The following is a 14,411-nucleotide window of genomic DNA, read 5'->3' as shown; positions in this document are numbered from 1 at the left end:
AATGATAACTTTGGATGAGAACTGGATGCTGAAAGGAGGCAAAGTAATATGCATGATACCCTTTCCTGACAATATTGCAAACCAGAGAGCCAAAAGGGAAAAAAAGAGAGAAAAGAGAAGAAGAGGAAGAAGAATGAGAGTAAGATGAGAAGAAAAAGGAGGAGGAGAAAGGAGAAAGAAGAGGAGGAGGAGGAGAAAAGAAGGAGGAGAGAAAAAATAGAAGGAAAAGAAAGAGAAGAAGGAGGAGGAGGAGAAAAAGGAGGAGGAAGAGGAGAAAAGGAGGAGGAGGAGAAAAAGGAGAATGAAGAGAAGAAAGAGGAGGAGGAGGGGAAAAAGGAGGAGAAAGAGAAGGAAGAGGATGTCTGCCATCATTCCTGGAAATGCTTAGGGGACCATATTTGGTGTTGGGCTTTTGTGGGATTGAATTATGTGCAGGACAAACTCCTTAGCCACTGTGCCCTAAAGGGATCATTATTTTCCCAGTTGATACTCCACTTCAGGTGTGTTGATGTGCAGCTGGCTCCCCATCTTGCTTGAAGTGGGACATCTTTTAGCTGGTGGGGTTAGGTATGCTCTCCTGCTGCTATAAGATGCAAGATAGGAGTGCAAGAAGCAGCATATTGGGTCCTGGGAGCAGTCAGGGGCAGTTTCTTGGGGGTCCAATCCTGATGCGGTCATGTCCCCAGTGCTGTCTCTACTGGTGCTGTGGAGGAGCTGGGAGAGGAGTCAGTGCAGAGCCTCTGCCTGGACAGAGGAAGGGACCATGAAGCCAGGGGAGGCTGCAATACACTGGGAGCAGATGCCTGCCATCTGCTGAGTAAGGACAAAAGTGGCTGTTGGAGAGATGCTGCTACTGGGACAAATCAGTGAGTGCATCTGGCCACTGCCTTTCTCAGTTTAGAAAGAAAACAGACATGGGCAAATCAAGATCAAATGAGATTGGATTCTTCCTGAAAAACAGACACAGTCAGGAAGGGAGGGGTCCACTCTGGGTCTACGATTGAGCCCCCACATGGTATTTGAGTTAGGAATGGAACTCAGGGCCTCATCATGCAAGCTTGGTATTGCTCCAGCCACTTGAACTTTCTCATGCTTGTTTTTTTCTTTTTTAATCTCTTATTTTTAAATCTTATTTAGCACTGACTTACTATACTATTAATGACAGGGCTTCATGCATAGATGGTTCCACCCCACCAGAATGTCCACTTCCCTTCTCCATTGTCTCTGAGTCATTGCCTGACCCCTAGCCCCCTCAATGTTAAAGCACAGTGTTGTAGATCAGTTCTGAAGATATTTTGCCTTTGAGCTTATATGCTGCTTTATATCCCACATGTGAGAGAGATCTCTCTGTATCTGTCCTTTACTCAGTCTGATGCCTTCCAGTTTCATCCATGTAGTGGTAACTTGTATGGTTTCATCCTTTCTTATTGCCAAGTAGCATTCTGTTGTGAATATGTTCCAGTTTCTTTATACCATCTGTTCTTGGATACATGCACTGATTCCAGGTTTTGGCTATTGTGAATAATGCTGTGATGAAGCACAGATTTCATTTTTTTGACCACACCCCTTTGACGCTCAGGGGTTACTCCTGGCTATGCACTCAGAAAATGCTCCTGGCTTGGGGGGACCATATAGCATGCTGGGGGATTGAATCGCGGTCCATCCTAGGCTAGCGCTTGCAAGGCAGATGCCTTACCTCTAGTGCCACCTCTGCGGTCCCCAGATCTCATTTTTAAATAAAGTTTTTGGACCCTTGGAATAGATGCCACGAGTGGAGTTTCTGGGTCATATGGGATTTCAATGCTCAGTTTTTTTTTTTTAGAGGTGTCCATATTGCTTTCCAAAAAGGTTGAACCAACTCACCATAGCATGGTGCTGTGGTGCTTTCCTTTGGTACATGCCTATTGTGGAATCAGGCCCAGAAAGGGCTTCCTATTTTAGTAATATGATAAATCTCCACCCCTGGGCTTCTCTATTAGTATTAAAATGCCTGGGAAGGTTACTGCAGGATCAGCCCTAGGTACCTTTGGTACAAGCTGCTTTATTTCATTTATTCTATGGAGTGTCTCTCTCCCCCTGCACCCTCTTCCCTGCTACCTCCATATTCCTGACATACACAGTTCAGAAAATAGAGCTTTAGTCCTAAGGAGGAGGTTCCCCAATATTTCAGTGTTCTTGCTTCTTGTGAGATCACCCTACCTAGGCAGACTCTGGGTCTGAGGCTCTTCCAAGGGCTCCTGCTGGTTGCTCTTCCTGATGGGAAGGGAGGTCCTGGTCACCTTGCAATTTCAGCTCTGCCTGTGCTTCTTCTTTGAACTTAAACAAATGATCTGATCTTCCTGGGCCTCAGTCTCCTTATCTGTAAAATGGGGGTGATTCTGCAGCTATACCACACTGGACATACCAATCTCACTTAAAAGAGACAATGCTTATAATCCACTCTTTAGGGCAGTTATCACTCTTCCTATTCCTATGGGGTTTGAGTTGAAGACTGGAGTTCAAATCCAAGTTTGCTGAAGCCCTATGACCTTACACCCAAGGTTCAAAGACTGAATCCCTATACCTGTGCCCCCTGAACTGTCTGCTAGGGTCTGAGGAATTAGAGGCTCTGTTGAGGTGTACCCTGCCATGCTCTCTTTTTCTGGGGAGAATTTGCTGGACTCTATCTCTGGGGTCTTTCAGAATCTCTTGGGACAGGGAGCTGACTGCCCATCTTTGAATGTTGCTGATCCCCTCCCTGTTCTACCAAAACATCTAGGAAAGGACATAGACTTTGATGGATTTGACATCAACACTTGCAGAGAGATGGTCAGCCTGATGGACGTATCCTTGGAATGCCACTGGCTTAGGACATTTTCCCTCATCATGAAAACCCTTCCCTTTCCCTGGTGAGGAGAAGGGAAAATTGAGAGAAAAAGTGAGCACTTACTGAGTGCACGTTGAGGAGTCCTGCTTGAGGTTTATCTTATTTTATTTTTATTTTAGTTTATTTTGGTTTTTGGGCTACACTCAATGACGCTCAGGGGTTTCTTCTGGCTATATGCTCAGAAATTGCTCCTGGCTTGGGGGAACATATGGGATGCCAGGGTATTGAATAGTAGTCTGTCGTAGGATAATGCATGTAAGGCAGACTCCCTACAACTTTTGTCACTGCTCTGGCCCTTCTGCTTGAGCTTTAAAGAAACTTGTTTATCGTTTTTGCTCCTCAGTAAATTTGAGATGATCCCTCATGTGGAGAAACTGAGGCAGGCAGTATTTAGGTGCTTTTAAAAAAGTCCTTTGGTGCAGAGACAGTGAGGATGGGCATCAGTGACCCTACTGGTGGGAACCTCCACCTCAGACCTCCTTATCTTTGATCCCCGCATAATTTGGAGTCAGTCAGTTCTAGTGGCTTAGAAGGATGACAGGGGCTAAGGTTTGTTTGCTCTCTCTGATCCAGCTCCTCCCTCACTTTATATAAGGAATGTGGGTAAGTGTTCAGGAGGAACATTTCAGGTGAAGGAGACACCAAGGCACAGAAGGGAAAGGGTGGAATGACACTTTCTAAAACTGTCTTGGGTGGGTTTGGTAACTATGTATGATAGGACTAATGACAAGAACATTCTTCTGGAGCCAGAGTGATGGCACAGAGCCGACAGTGACCCCTGAGCGCCACTGGGTGTGGCCCCAAACCCAAAATAAGTAAATAGATAAATGAATAGAATAAAATAAAAAAGAACATCCTTCCTTTCTTCCTTTTTTCTTTCTCCCCCATTCCTCCTTCTCTCCCTCCCACCCTCTTTCCTCTTCCTCCCTCCCTCCCTTCCTCCCTCCCTCCCTTCCTCCCTCCCTTCCTTCCTTCCTTCCTTCTTTCCTTCCTTCCTTCTTCCCTCCCTCCCTTCCTTCCTTCTTCCCTCCCTCCCTTCCTTCCTTCTCTCCTTCCCCCTTCCTTCCCCCTTCTCTCCTTCCCCCTTCCTTCCCTCCCTCCCTCCCTTTTTCCTTCCCCCTTCCTTCCTCCCTCCTTTTCTTCCTTTTTCCTTTTTTCCTTCCTCCTCTTCTTTCTTTCTTTCTCTTTCTTTCTTTCTTTCTTTTTCTTTCTTTTTTTCTTTCTTTCTTTCTCTTTCTTTCTTTCTTTCTTTCTTTCTTTCTTTCTTTCTTTCTTTCTTTCTTCTTTCTTTCTTCTTTCTCTCTTTCTTTTCTTTCTTTTCTTTCTTTTTCTTTCTTCTTTCTTTCTTTCTTTCTTTCTTTCTTTCTTTCTTTCTTTCTTCTTTCTTTCTTTCTTCTTTCTTCTTTCTTTCTTTCTTTCTTTCTTTTCTTTCTTTCTTTCTTTCTTTCTTTCTTTTCTTTCTTTCTTTCTTTCTTTTCTTTCTTTCTTTCTTCTTTCTTTCTTCTTTCTTTCTCTTTCTTTCTTTCTTTCTTCTTTCTTCTTTCTTTCTTCTTTCTTTCTTCTTTCTTTCTTCTTTCTTTCTTTCTTCTTTCTTTCTCTTCTCTTTCTTTTCTTTTCTTTTCTTTCTTTCTTCTTTCTTTCTTTCTTTCTTTCTTTCTTTCTTTCTTTCTTTCTTCTTTTTCTTTCTTTCTTTCTTTCTTTCTTTCTTTCTTTTTTCTCTTTCTTTCTTTCTTTTCTTCTTTCTTTCTTTCTTCTTTCTTTCTTTCTCTCTTTCTCTCTCTCTCTTCTCTCTCTTTCTTTTTTCTTTCTTCTTTCTTTCTTTCTTTCTTTCTTCTTTCTTCTTTCTTTTTTCTTTCTTTTCTTTTCTTTCTTTCTTTCTTTCTTTTCTTCTTTCTTTCTCTTTCTTTCTTTCTTTCTTTCTTCTTTCTTTCTTTCTTTCTTTCTTTCTTTCTTTCTTTCTTTCTTCTTTCTTTTTCTCCTTTCCTTTCTTCCTTCCTTCTTTCTCTTTCCTTCTTTCTCTTTCCTTCTTTCTCTTTCCTTCTTTCTTTCTTTCTTCTCTTCTTCCCTTTTTTCACTTTTATTTTTTGTGTGACATACCTGGTGGTGCTTGGGGCCTTTCTCCTGTTCCTGTGCTCAGGAATCTCTCATGGCAGTGCTCAGAAGACCAAATGGTGCTGGGGACTGAATTTAGGCCTCCCAAATGCAAATTATGTGCTCATCCCATTCACCCATCTCTCTGGCTTGAGAATGAATTCTTTAAAATGGAGAGGTATACATATGAAGGGAAAACTTTCTCTATGCCCATTCTGAGATACATCGGTGCATGATTGTTGAGGGTGCAAAGGCTATGGTGCACCCAGAATACAGGATACAGGCTTTCTTAAAGTCTTAGGGGTAAACATGAATTTGTCCCAGCAGGCATGGTGGCCCATTTTAGCATCACCATAATGTCTGTGCCCGCCTTCTTATGATCTGGTGTCTTGTGATGGCTGAAAAAAAAGGCAGAAGAGTTTCAAAGAGACTTGATTTCATGCTGGTGGAGACACTTTCAAATCAAACCTCTCATCCAGCACAGTCTGGAAACTATTTCTGTTAGAATTAAGTGTGGGTGGGGTGTGGCAGGTTATATCAAAGCCATCCCCATTTTTGAGTAGCTTCAGGACCTCTAAACTAGCTGTGCTCTTGGACTTGCTTATAGGGGCTCTGGTGTCTGTGCAGAGAAGTTTGGGACATCCTGCGTGCTGGACCTAGTGACATTTCAAACAAGCTAAGCAAGTGTCATTGTTTCAGTGATCAACCCAGACATGTCTCTCTGGGAAAGTATTTCTAGACCTTTGAGTTCAACTCTCTCCCTAACCTGGGACTGGCATTTAGATCCCAAACTCAGATTCTGTTTGTATCATGACATTGTTAGACCAGCTCCAGAGGTGCTTTTTAGGGTGGACGAACTATGGGGAGGGGTGTTAGACATGATGATATTGGCCTTGACCTTCTTTGCCCAGAGTGATGGCACAGCCACTCTGGGGCTGCTGGAATTCAAGACTCTGTGGCTGAAGATGCGCAAATACTTGGTAAGGCCCTCTGAGTTCTGTTCCATCTCTTTTCTTTAGTTTTTAGCCTCTTCCACTCCTGATTCATTCTTTACCATTCACACCCTAGTCAGACCACACCCCTAGTCATATTCTTTTTTTTTTTTTTGGTTTTTGGGCCACACCCGGTGACGCTCAGGGGTTACTCCTGGCTATGCACTCAGAAGTCGCTCCTGGCTTGGGGGACCATATAGGACACCGGGGGATCGAACCACGGTCCGTCCTAGGCTAGCGCAGGCAAGGCAGGCACCTTACCTCTAGCGCCACCGCCCGGCCCCCCTAGTCATATTCTTAACAAGCACAAGAAATTTCTGGGGTGGTCCATACTGGTGGTGCCCAGGGATCACTCCTGGAGGTGCCAGGGACCATATGGGGTGCCAAGATTGAACCCTGAATAGGCCCATGCACGGCAAGTGCCCTGCTCACTGTACTGTCTCCATCCCTCAAAACATGACTTGCCCATGATGTGCATGGAGCTTTCAGAAGGCAAAGAACTTCAGGAATACTGGGTAGCACCCAGAAAGACACAGCGAACCCCCCTGGGGTCTTGGGGATTGGCAAATAATCAAATAAGCTTCAGAAGGAGTGCAGGAGAGATAGGTAGATAAATAGAGAGAGAGGGAGAGAAGTTGATATGTAAGAGGATTAACCTCTTGGTGGGAGAAACCTAGAAAGACTAAGTGACTTCCTCTGCCATACCCATCCCTCCCTGACCCCCTATCCCTGTGTTAAATGACCCCAGCTAAGACAAAGGAGGTTGTGATACAGGGGTGTCCCAGGTGAAAAGAAAAAATTTCTTTTTCACTGGAGATTGTCTCTAAAAGGCAGCCTGGCTTGCAGAACACTTCCTGTACAATTAACCTTTTACTCAAAAATGGCTGTCTTTAGGGTTGGCAGACTTGTGCCCCCCTACTTGTCCATGCCTTGACTGGAAGCCCTGACAATCAAGGAGAAAAGTTTGTTTGCTCTGAAATATGTTGGGGTGGGGTGGGGTCTCCCCTGAGGTTGTCCCTGATTTATCCAAGGAAGCAGTGAGAGGAAAGGGAGATATTTCTGGTGGGGGGGGGCATCTCCCATCCAGTATTTCTCTCCTATATTAGGAAATCTATCTGGAAGCTGATGAGGACCACTCAGGCACCATCGATGCACACGAGATGAGGACAGCACTCAAGAAGGCTGGTGAGGACATGTGTGGGCAAGGTCTTAGTACTCAGATGTGTCCATCTTGTTTTGTTTTATTTTGTTTGGTTTTGTGCTGTGCTCAAAAGGCTACTACAGGTTCTGTGCTCAGGGGTTGCTCCTTACATTTTGGTTTAAAATGAATTTGAACCAAGACTGGCCATATGCAAGGCAAATATCTTACCTTGCTCTGTATTATTTCTCCAGCACCCCTTCCCAAGTAACCTTTTTCAGCTACCATTATGACAAGTGAGAAGATCCTTGGTAGTGGTGAGCTTTTTCCTGTCTTATGTCAATATTCTTTTTTTTTTTGTTTGTTTTTGTTTTTTGTTTTTGGGCCACACTTGACGGTGCTCAGGTGTTACTCATGGCTGTCTGCTCAGAAATAGCTCCTGGCAGGCACGGGGGACCATATGGGACACCGGGATTTGAACCAACCACCTTAGGTCCTGGATCGGCTGCTTGCAAGGCAAACGCCGCTGTGCTGTCTCTCCGGGCCCGTTATGTCAATATTCTTATATCCATGTGTTGGACACTGTCTCAGAGAAGGAGTTCATGGCTGGGTTCACATAGCTCTGTTAGAATCTGCTCCCCTCATGTCTTTAACTGTGCCTGTCCCAGCAGGTACAGATAGGGGCACTGTGGAGCTACGAGTAAGACTGCCACCTTCTCTGCTCATCCTCAGGGTGGCAAATGAGGCCATGGCTGTTTGGATGTTGAAATTGCAGGACCCAGGCAGAGGCCCACCTGGATCCAGGGGACCAGCTAATCCTTATGATATCCTGTGAGGACAGAGCCAGGCCTAATCTCTGCATAGTGAGCTCTGCATTTCTCCTGGACACTGGGAAACCCTCCCAGTCCCCAGTGACCAGGTCCACTCTGCCTTCAGGTTTCATCCTCAACGACCAGGTGCAGCAGACAATCGCTGTACGCTACGCATGCAGCAAGCTCTGCATCAGCTTCAACAGCTTCGTGGCCTGTATGATCCGCCTGGAGACACTCTTCAGTGAGTCTCTGTCTTCCACCTTGTCCCTTTCCTCCCAAGATTTGAGTATAGTATAGTATAGTATAGTATAATATAGTATAGTATAGTATAGTATAGTATAGTATAGTATGGTATGGTATGGTATGGTATGGTATGGTATGGTATGGTATGGTATGGTATGGTATGGTATGGTATGGTATGGTATGGCATGGCATGGCATGGCATGGCATGGCATGGCAGTGGGGGAAGACAGAGGCAGGCATGTCTTTGAGGGGCACCAGGAGGCTAAAGAAACCACTTTGTTACTTTGTGGGTGCCAGTGGAACTACCCAATGGGACTGCCCAAGGTCAGAAGTGGCTTTTCGTAGAAACCACTTAAAGGCTTGGGTCCAGGCTATCGTGCTGTGGTGGTCTCATGGCCTCAGAGTAACCATTTTGCCTCCATGGCCTTGAGAAGGGGTTTTTATGAGTAAGAGAACAGGGAAATCCAGCTCTAGGAAAGGTAAACATAGACATTTGGCACCACCACCAATGAATCTGTCCATGAGCTGGTTCCCCAGAGGCACCCTCTATCAGATGGGCAAATCTAGGCCCAGGAAGGTTCTGGGGAAGGACAAAATGAGAATAGCAGACCCTGCCCAGATTGCTGGTGATAATTCTATTTTTGGCTTTTGGACCACATTTGATGGTGCTTGGGAAACCAAGTGGAGCTGAGGATGGGATTTAGGGCTCTTAGATGCAAGTACATACATGCTCCTTCCCTTTGAGCATCACCTAGGCCCTAAGCTGTTTAATTTCTTTTGTGCCAACTTCAAGTTTTAAATACCAAAGGCCATGAGAGACAAAACTTCAGGGACTGAATTGTTCGCACATGGAACAACCACTGTTGGTTCTACGCGTCATTCCACTCAGGAATGACAGGTTTCCAGAAGTCCCAAAGGTGCAATAGCAAAGGGATCATTTTTCCTAGAAATTTGTCCAGTAGGTAGGGTGACTTCTGCAGCCCCCAAATCTTGTTCTTGAGCTAATTCTAGTGTGAGCCATGCAGAATCTCTGCAGCTATAAAGGGTCTGGGGAGAGAGTTGGTATTTTTGCAGGGTATGGGGTGGATAGGGGTCTGATAATCTTAAAATCCAGAACATCGTTCTCTCATTTTAATTCACCTTTGCTATTTTAGAATTGTTCAGGCTTCTGGACAAGGACAAAAACGGCACTGTCCAGCTCTCTCTGGCTGAGGTAAATAGCTGGAGGTGGGTTGAGTTGATGAGATTCAAGTGCTCTTGACTGGCAAAGGTGCTGAGCAGTGGAAGTTCATGCTGCCCTGTCCTGTTTCCATGGGATGGTGCACACCTTGGGGAAGAAAGTGATTGCCCTGTAATCACTTAAGCAGCCCCACTTGCTAGTGTCCTAAAGGGAAAGCCAGCACTGCTGCATGGGAGATCATACTCAGTAACCCGGATGCAAACCCTTGGCAGTTTCCTTAGGATGTGGGTGGTGGGCTCAATTTCAAGTGTCTGAATCTTGAAATCCTAGACCCCATGTCTTAGTGACTTATTAGTTGGGTGTGGGAAACAAATTCATTTACAACTGGGAAGAATGAAGAGGCAACATAAATGAGGGTTTTCTGTGTTGAAGACACATAGGGCCTTACTCAGAGGTGGCATAGTGCTTCCTGGGGGTCAGGGGGTGCAAAGAGGGGCCTTTGCAATAGGAGCCTCTCCTGGCATGCAGGGCATTGGAGGGAGGGTGCTTGAGGGCAGAATTTACTGCCACCTGCTGCTAAAGCAGTGGAACTGACCCTGTCAAGGAGATAGGGCACCCCACTTCCTATTCTCTACATTGGGTTGTCATAACTCATTTCCAGTGATCCAGGGGAGGGGACAGTCCTAGTGTTGAACCTGAAATTGAATGTGTGGGGATACAGGTCCATCCTTCCTTCCTTCCTTCCTTCCTTCCTTCCTTCCTTCCTTCCTTCCTTCCTTCCTTCCTTCCTTCCTTCCTTCCTTCCTTCCTTCCTTCCTTCCTTCCTTCCTTCCTTCCTTCCTTCCTTCCTTCCTTCCTTCCTTCCTTCTTTCTTTCTTTCTTTCTTTCTTTCTTTCTTTCTTTCTTTCTTCCTTCTTTCTCCCTCTCCCTCCCCCTCCCCTCCCCCTCGCCCTCCCCTCCCTCCCCCTTCCTCCCTCCCTCGCTCCCTCCCTCCCTCCCTTCCTTCTATTTTGAGCCATACCCGACTGTGCTCAGGGGTTATTCCTGATAGTCTCAGGGATTACTCCTGACAGGCTTCGGAGACCTTATGGGATACCGGAAATCAAATCCAGGTTGGCTGCATGCAAAGCAAATATACTGTGGCCCATGCTATTACTCTAGCCCACAACATAGGTCTTCGCTATCCCTTCCCTCCATTGTTAGCTGTTCCTATTGAGTGAGGTCTTGCTCTGAGTCTCAATCCTATAGTGCTCTGGCTTTGGGGGTGGTGACTTAGCAAAGAGCTCCCCTGTTTTCCTATAGTTGAGCAAGGTACCTGCTGGAGGCTAGAGGTTAAGATACATAATGATCCCATCACACCAACAAGCAGCAGAGCAAATTTCCCTCCCTCCTCCATGTCTCCCTTCTACATTGAGCATTAGCTCACCTCGACCCCTTCCTTTGCAGTGGCTTTGCTGTGCTTTGGTCTGACCTGGCCATGGACTCCAGAGATGCCCCAGCCCACCTGTCTTCTGCCTTGCTCACCTGTACAAGTGTGTGAATGTGTATCTTCTCAAGGCCATTGGTGGTTATTCCTATTCCTATCTTCCTTGCTTGTCATTGTCCCTACCTGCCTCCCCCATCATTCCCCTCCTTCTGCCACCCTGGAGCAATCTGGCAAGTCTTGTGTCTCCTGCAGCAGCAGCATTGAAGCTGACCCCAGAACACAGTGGAAGAAAAATCAATTAAAGCTGTGGGCAAAAATGGTTTCTGCTTCTCTCTTGTGATAATAGCCTGGGCACTGCCCGGGGCTTTTCTGGATTTCAGAAGTGGCACAGATCAAAGCTGCTGAGAGGCAGAGTGTGTGGGTGGCTTTCTGGGAGGAGAAGGCAGGCAAGGCACTGCCTTGGGCACCTGCCTTCAGAAAAGGAGCCCTGCAGTGTCCACTGTGGGCATCTTTTCTTGCACATAAAGAAGGTTACACAATGTGCAAGGGCCTTGGCTTCTGAGTATTAGTTCTTCCATGAGGAGAGGCCAAGTACTAGATGAGCACAGGTATCTTTGGTATTAGAAAATAGATGTCATAGTTAAGAATTGACAGTCGAATGGGCATTTTGGGGAAGAGCTGGGACTTCTACACAGACTTAGGATGGTTTGGAAGTTACATCTGGCACTGTTCAGGGGACTCTATGGGGTGGTAGGACATGCCTTACCAGCTGTACTATCTCTCCGGCCCACTTGTATGAAGACTTAAGGTGGAAGGTGTTTCATCTGTTCAGGATACTCTAACAAAGCACCACAGATCATAGATGCATGAGCACCTCAGGCCTTGTGGAGCCAGGCCCCTGAAATAGTGAGGTCAGGCCTGGAGGCTGGCAGGCCTGGGTGAAGGGGGCGAGTCTGCCCACCCTGCCCCATAAAGCCTCAGCTATCATGCAGCAGATAGATCCCTGGAGGGGCATGCAGCAAGCAGAGTTTCAGAACAGAGGATCTGTCCATCTCTCTCCCATTTAAAAACAACACCACAATAAATTTTATTAACATCCAGAGTCTCATGTAGATGCAAAAATATAGAGAAATATGTTTTCCCCTTGTGATGACAGCCTTAACTCAACCTCATTCCTATCTATCACCCAGTGCTGCTCACTGCAGACATCATCACATCAATTTTCCAGGATTCGTCTTAGACTCAAAAGATGTTTCTTCTTTATCTGTCACTGCTGCCCCCATCTGATTGCTCTGTCTCTTTAGACCCCGTGTGGAATTGAGAACATATAGTTTTGTCTTTCTACCTCTATTGCTTAGAATTGTACCCTCAAGGCCCATCCATGCCATCATTGGTGATAGCTTCTTTCTTTTTCTTTCTTTCTTTCTTTCTTTCTTTCTTTCTTTCTTTCTTTCTTTCTTTCTTTCTTTCTTTCTTTCTTTCTTTCTTTCTTTCTTTCTTTCTTTCTTTCTTTCTTTCTTTCTTTCTTTCTTTCTTTCTTTCTTTCTTTCTTTCTTTCTTTCTTTCTTTCTTTCTTTCTTTCTTTCTTTCTTTCTTTCTTTCTTTCTTTCTTTCTTTCTTCTTTCTTTCTTTCTTTCTTTCTTTCTCTCTTTCTTTCTCTCTCTCTCTCTCTTTCTTTCTTTCTCTCTTCTTTCTCTTTTCTTTCTTTCTTTCTTTCTTTTCTTTCTTTCTTTCTTCTTCTTTCTTTCTTTCTTTCTTTCTTTCTTTCTTTTCTTTCTTCTCTTTCTTTCTTTCTTTCTTTCTTTCTTTCTTTCTTTCTTTCTTTCTTTCTTTCTTTCTTTCTTTCTTTCTTTCTCTTTCTTTCTTCTTTTTTATTCTCTCATTCTTAAAACTGATCATAATTTAGGTCACATGATGATGGTGATATTAGTGGTGTTCATGGTTTTTTTAGAGGAGGGGGATTGGACCACACCTGGTGATGCTCAAGGATTATTCCTGGCTCTACATTCAGAGACCACTTCTGGTGATGCTTGAGGGACACCCTGCCTGTTGTACTACCACATCACACATCACATTATTCTATCACTATGAACATCAGTCTGGGTATTCATGTTTATGACATCAATGCCACACCCAATGGTGCTCAGCTCTTATTCCTAGCTCTGCACTCAGAGATTACTCCTGGGAAGGTTTGGGTGACTATATGGAGTGCAGGGGTATAAACCAGGGTTGGATTATATGTGCCTTAACTTCTGTATGATCTTGTTGGGCTTGAATTTTGTTTTTAATCTTTTTTAATTTTGTTTGGAAGGGCTCCCCTCCAGTGCTGGGAACAACCAGAGTCACCCCTGAGATGCATCTGGTGATGCTTCAGTGGCCATGAAGAGGTTAATTTTTTAGGTTTATGGGCTTCAAGAACTCATGACCATACACCAAAGCAAGACTTGTCCCATTTCAATGACATGCTTCTCAAAGTGAGCCTCAGTGCCCGCATAAGGGCTTTCCTGAGATTCCTTACAACACACCTCTTTATGTATGTCAGGATCTGGAACTACAAAGCTCTCTCAGTTCTGACCTGAAGAATTTGCTTTATAATCCCACCCCAACAGAGCAGTAGGAGGTGCTATTATTGGGCGTGACCTTCTTCGCTCCTCTGATGGCTCTGTTTTAGGAAGAACTTGTTCTACCTCGAACCTGTGGCCCCAGAACTGCTCTCACAATGCTGCCCCTCCTCACAGGCCTCTGCTCACTGGTGGGGGTGCAGCCCAGCTAATGGCCTTACACACAGCCCCCAGTTCCTGGCCCATGATAGATACTTGACTTTTTTGGGGGGTGGGGCATACCCTGCAGTGTTCAGGGGCTATTCCTGGCTTTATGCTCAGAAATCGCCCCTGGCAGGGTCAGGGGACCTTATGGGATGCTGGGATTCGAACCACTGTCCTTCTGCATGCAAGGCAAATGCCCTACCATTGTGCTATCTCTCCAGCCCTTCAGTGTCCACTTCTCCAAACTGATTATAGCCACTCCCAAGGGAATTGTGGGGGACACCACAGGCCATCCCTGAAAACCCACTTCTGTGAGGGCTGAAGGATTTGAAGTGGCAGGAGGAATTGGGGTCCCCCCCTCTTTACTGAGCCACCCCAGCTCCTCCTCCACTCTCATAATGCTTTAGGCAGAGGAGCTGGAGCCTCCAGAGGGTTGACTCTCTGTTTGTAGGCTGGTGGGGGGGGTGAGGCTCACAGACTCCCCTCACCCTTTTTCCACGTGTAGAGCCTGGTCATCTTCTCCGTCCTCACCTGCCACCATAAATCCTACAGCTGAGAAGGTATCACTCCCCACCCAAAACAGGGAAGGGGTAGATGGGCAGAGATAAGGGCGTGAGGAACATGGTGAGTGACTCGCACCAGCCAGGGTGTGTACCCAAGGCCCTGGCCCATGAGACTCAGGGATGAGCTTTCTCCCATCGATTCAGCTCAAAGTCATAGGAGCAGCCAGGAGACCTGCGAAGGGCAGATCAGCCTTTCCAGGAGCTGCAATTCCCTCTCAACTGGCCAGAATTAGGACCCATAGGCCCAGAGGCTCCAGCACACGGCCATAGAGAGAGGCCTCTCTGTGCAGCAGCTGGTGCAGGCCCACCTGCAGGTTCCCCTTTCATGCCTCAGC

The 14,411-nt window shown here is 45.8% G+C and overlaps 1 protein-coding gene across 1 annotated transcript in view; it reads left to right on the top strand.

Moving 5' to 3' along the window:
- CAPN8 (calpain 8) overlaps positions 1-10,792 on the top strand; it is an 83,868-nt gene extending 73,076 nt beyond the window's left edge. The window contains exons 16-21 of the mRNA XM_049776485.1: positions 2,759-2,823; positions 5,869-5,937; positions 7,056-7,134; positions 8,024-8,140; positions 9,297-9,355; positions 10,769-10,792. Of these exons, the coding sequence (XP_049632442.1) occupies positions 2,759-2,823; positions 5,869-5,937; positions 7,056-7,134; positions 8,024-8,140; positions 9,297-9,355; positions 10,769-10,792 (413 nt within the window). The remainder of the gene's footprint in view (positions 1-2,758; positions 2,824-5,868; positions 5,938-7,055; positions 7,135-8,023; positions 8,141-9,296; positions 9,356-10,768) is intronic.
- Positions 10,793-14,411: the final 3,619 nt, after the last annotated feature.

This window comes from Suncus etruscus, chromosome 7, assembly GCF_024139225.1.
Source record: "Suncus etruscus isolate mSunEtr1 chromosome 7, mSunEtr1.pri.cur, whole genome shotgun sequence".
Classification (NCBI taxonomy): Eukaryota; Metazoa; Chordata; class Mammalia; order Eulipotyphla; family Soricidae; genus Suncus; species Suncus etruscus.
The sequence above is the reverse complement of the archived record's forward strand: the minus strand, read 5'-3'. Positions and strand labels throughout refer to the sequence as shown.